At 38.6% G+C, this 4,731-nt stretch overlaps 2 protein-coding genes across 2 annotated transcripts; one reads left to right on the forward strand and one right to left on the reverse strand.

The window, feature by feature from the left end:
- On the forward strand, positions 7 to 2,693 carry LOC104721079 (protein misato homolog 1-like). Its single transcript, XM_010438987.2, has 6 exons — positions 7 to 208; positions 360 to 461; positions 553 to 598; positions 812 to 890; positions 1,067 to 1,632; positions 1,739 to 2,693. Exons 1-6 carry the CDS (start codon positions 137 to 139, stop codon positions 2,548 to 2,550), a joined length of 1,677 nt encoding a protein of 558 aa, XP_010437289.1. The 5' UTR covers positions 7 to 136; the 3' UTR covers positions 2,551 to 2,693.
- Positions 2,669 to 4,356, reverse strand: LOC104721078 (thioredoxin-like protein HCF164, chloroplastic). Its single transcript, XM_010438986.2, has 4 exons — positions 4,133 to 4,356; positions 3,830 to 4,057; positions 3,616 to 3,719; positions 2,669 to 3,168 (listed from the first exon to the last, which is right to left on the reverse strand). Exons 1-4 carry the CDS (start codon positions 4,274 to 4,276, stop codon positions 2,886 to 2,888), a joined length of 759 nt encoding a protein of 252 aa, XP_010437288.1. The 5' UTR covers positions 4,277 to 4,356; the 3' UTR covers positions 2,669 to 2,885.

A 4,731-nucleotide genomic window follows, 5' to 3' on the forward strand; every position in this document is an offset into this window, starting at 1 on the left:
CGCTTTTCGAATCAAAAGGGCTCGGCGACATTGAAGTGAATGGTTTAAGCAATCACCGGAGCTCTTACGCCGGCCCTGAGCTAAGAATCGACCTTTTTTGTTAGTTTCTTTCCAAGTCTACCCAATTTAAAGAACCATGAGAGAAATCGTTACGATTCAAGTTGGTGAATTCGCAAACTTCGTCGGCTCCCACTTTTGGAATTTCCAGGTTAGAAGCAAAAACACCGAACAATGATTCTCTCTCTGCTCGGATTTTAGTTTAAATGGGTTTCTGGGTTTTGTTTTGTGTCTCTGATTTTCATTACAAAAGTCTTGGTCTTTTTGTGCTAAAGTTGAGGACTTTATGCTTGAAAATGTAGGATGAACTGCTCGGATTGGCGAGTGACCCAGGAAGCGATCCAATCTTTCGGAACCATAATCTCAACATGGACGTTCTCTACCGCTCCGGTGAGACTCAGCAGGTCAGAGATTTCGTTTTGACTTTGATCAAACTCACTTCTTTTTTGTAAATCTCAACCATTTTCATTTGTGTGGTGGAATTTTTTTATACAGGGGGTTGCTACATACACTCCTCGTCTGGTTTCAGTCAACTTGAAAGGTATTAATCTTAGCTTTATCTTTCCAATTAGAAGATTTTGCTTTGGCAAAGACTTTCATGTGTTTCCAGTTTCAGACTAGCTACAGAATTTAGGTTTCTGTTTTATGATCAGTGTACAGTACTCCAATGAACTTAGAACAAGCAAGATTCTGGTTTTGAAATATACATAATGGTGGTTATATGTTTACATCTGAAATTTTTTCGTCTTTTTAGGGTCACTTGGCACCATGAGCTCACGTGGTACCCTCTACAACGAAGGTTCATCATCAAGATCAGATTCTTCAACAACCTGGTCAGAATTGCTAAAAAATTTCTGCGTTGGTAGATATTTCCTGCACATGGTGTTTAGGGAAATTGAATCTTAGTGCTGTTTAATTGAGTTAGATCAAAAGGCTTGTTCTCTTACTTGGGTGATATGATCGAATCTCCAAGTTTGCATAAGTTGAATATCCATTATGTATCTTGTAGGTTTGGAGATGTTGATACTCAGAGATCAGAACCTCGAAAGAGGAAATTGTTTCTGAAAAGTTTGTATGAGGAAGAACAGAAAGTAGGGAAAGAGATTGAGGACAAAGATATTGTTGGATCCTTAGATGAGGAAGTTGAATGTTGGACTGACTTTTCCAAATCCCATTATCATCCTCAAAGTCTAGACGAGTTGAACGGTTTATGGATGGACTCTAAGGATTTCAACAACTATGGAATTGGTAAAGACGTTTTCTCTGAGGCTTCACGGGGAGAGGAAATATGCGACAGGCTCCGCTTTTTCGTGGAAGAGTGTGATCATATTCAGGGTATTAAGTTCCTTGTGGATGATTCGGGAGGGTTTGCCGCTGTAGCAGCAGATTTCCTAGAGAACATGGCAGATGAGTACACGAACGTACCTGTATTGTTATATTCTGTAAGGAGTCCAATGTCACAGATGAGCCCGAAAAAGACAGTTTCAAACAAGCTTCACGATGCAATATCGTTTTCTCGACTCTCATCCTTGTGTAAACTCTTCACTCCAATCGGTTTACCATCCTTGACTGGAAGTACGCAACATCCTAACTCTTATCAAAACATAAATATTTTGATTTTCTCCCAATGCAACTAATGATTTGGTTTGTCTTGTTTATCTCTTGTGTTGATTTTTTAAAGGTAAAGCATCTAAATTTCTTAACCTCGGTGATGAGAAACCTTATCGGAGCAGTGCAGTGTACGCCGCTGCTCTACATGCAAGCACAATCCCTTTCCGAATGCAACCCACTAGCTCGGATTCAAGTGAAGTATCAAATTCTATGGATGTTAATACACTTGTACAGCTTTTAACGGGACGTGGTAGACAAAACATAGTGGCGATTTTAGATTCTGCAATGCCAGCTCCTACATTAGCAGGGAAGCAATTAGAGAACACCCTTTTAACGAATTTGAAGGCGTTAACGCCAGAAGTAAATGAAGATGTAGAAGACAATCAAGCGGTTGAGTCAATGTGTATACTTGGAGCTCTTAGATCAGAAGACAAAGAAGCATTGGTTTCAGAAGTCAAGAATGCGGTTGATGCATCTTACGAGCATGCAATAACCAAAACAAAGCCGTTGTTTTGCAATCTATCTGTTTCACGTTGTCCTCTTCCAGTACCATTACCGTTTCCTTCTATATTTGGAAACCTTGTTGGGATAAAAGGTGAGATATTGAGCAGTCCGGTGTCGGATTCTCTGTACAGAGGCTCACTGGATGTTCACTCCATACCAGTAGCAACAAGGTGGAGATCCTCGAGTGCGATATTGCCCTTTTTGGAGAGTAGAATGGGGCATTTAGAGAAACTTGGGATCCAATGGGGAGCCATGGGATCAGATGTGGTTAGGTCATGGGGATTTGGGAGAGAAGAATTGCAGGAAATGAGGGAGAATCTGTCAAAAATGGTGTCTGAGCTCAATCCTCAGTTTTTCGAATCTTCGGATTCAGATTAGATATTGAAGGAACTGTGTCTTCAAAACGAATCTGTTGTATTATCTCTAAAGATTTTCTCATGTTGTTTGAACTTTTGATTTATGTACTTCGTGTGAGCAGCTTGAGGTGAGAGAGAAATTGATACAATAGAATTGAGTTGAAATTGGTGGCATAAGAGACAAGCAATGTCAAACCAGGATAAACCGATATCAACCCCAAACCAAACATTTTAACATTTATAGTTCCAATGGGATTCTTTTGATCAATCTGAAACATTTGCTCCTTAACCAATTTTCCCATCCTGTCTACTTCTTGTGTGCACTATAGAGTTAGAAACAACAACTATCACGCTTCTCTATCCATGGCTTAAGGGATCAGTAACCTGATGAACCTTACGAGCCTCAGCGCTTGAGTACTGTCCCACGGCTCTGGCATGAGGAATCGATTGCTTGCCGGCTGCAAGCGCATTCACATTCTCAACTAAATACTGTCTTGGGAGCCTCCCGACCACATTACCTTCCTCGTTCCCTTTTCTATCGAGGAAGGCGAAATGAGGAATACCCTCAACACCAAACTCATCCAACTCTTGCTCCCATTTCGTATTGTCCACATTAAGCATCACAAAGTTAACTTTGTCCCTGCAAACCACAACACCACTTGACATTAACACACACAAAAAAAAACCCTTCCAAATAAAATAGTGTCTAAAAATCCCTATATTCCATTAATGATTAAAAAAACAGGAGATTAATGATTTGCTTCTGTAACTGGAATCTTGAAAGCTCTAGTTTGTTCATTACCATCTATCTATATAGCCAATCCAATCTTAACGAAGTTCCTTAATCCATTAAACCAACACAAGATTAGGTTTCACCTACAACACCTAGCTTGTTCATTAGCTTCTACATATATCAAAGATCTACCTTGCTCATCTTAATACCCAAACAAGTTCTCAAATTAATAAACTAAGACAAGATTAATGGATCCATCCTGCAACTAGAAAGCTCTAGCTTGTCTTTCATCTATATGTAAAGGCTTCAATTTAAAGGAAATTGCGATGAAAAACAGACATAAAAGACCATTACTTGTATTGCTGCTCGATTTTGTAAACATCAGGGGCTAGTTCTCGACAAACCTCACACCAATCTGCGTAGAACTCTACCACTGTCGGCTTCCCATTCGACAAAGCCTAACAATATCCATTCACAAAAAAATCATTAAGCAGTCGTATAAAATCATTCTATGAGATCAAAAAACAAAGATGAAGAAGAATCCAAGAGAAAAAGAAAGAAAAAAAACCTCCTCGTAAGGCAACGCTGAAGCGGTTAAATCCTTCAAAGAAATCCCAAAATCGAGCCTTGTCGATACAAATAAAGACAAAGCCGCGATTACGGTAACAGCCGCGACTCTTCTATTGATATCCTTATTGGGTGTTTCAGGGAACCCCGGAGAAGACGACGAAGAAGAAGATGATTCTACTTCCTTCGACGCAGCAGAGTTTTCACCATTATCCACTATCAATTTCTCCTGAATCAGGAAAAAAAGCAAAGACCTTTAGCAAATTCGCTGTCGACCCATTCGAGAAAAAATCGAAAATTGAACCTGGGGTTCGGAAGAATCTGGGTTTGGTTGGCAACGAAGAGCACGAAATCGTGTTTGGGTAAGGAATAAAGATGGATGATTTCGAGGACTGAGATTGAATCCATGACTCGATGGAAGGTTTAATGAAAAGACTAAGCGAGCCATCGTCGCACGAGAGAGTGAGAGATCAAAGCAGTTCAATATCAGATGTTATTAACGATGTATCGCAGTAGTTGTAGCTTCTTCGTCTCGCTAAGCTATTAGAACCACACATTTTTATTGAAATTATTTCGCGGACAAATATCAAAGATTTGAAATTAAATACGAAATTAATTAACCTTATAATAATTAGCATAGGGAAATCAAAATCTTTAACAAAAAAAAGAAAAAAGAAAAAGGAAATTAAGAAAGCAACAAACCTCGTGTCATTAATTGGGAAGACTTTGCTTATGGACTATTGTTTAGTAAAAGCCCATTAGTTGTTTTCCGAAGCCCATATATGCTTCTTCTTTTACTTGGGCCTAAGACTGCAATTAGTTCTCTTTTTTTTTTTTTTTTTTTTTTTTTTTTTTTTTTTTTTTTTTTTTTTTTTTTTTTTTTTTTTTTTTTTTTTTTTTTTT

Source organism: Camelina sativa, chromosome 11 (genome assembly GCF_000633955.1).
Source record: "Camelina sativa cultivar DH55 chromosome 11, Cs, whole genome shotgun sequence".
Lineage (NCBI taxonomy): Eukaryota > Viridiplantae > Streptophyta > Magnoliopsida > Brassicales > Brassicaceae > Camelina > Camelina sativa.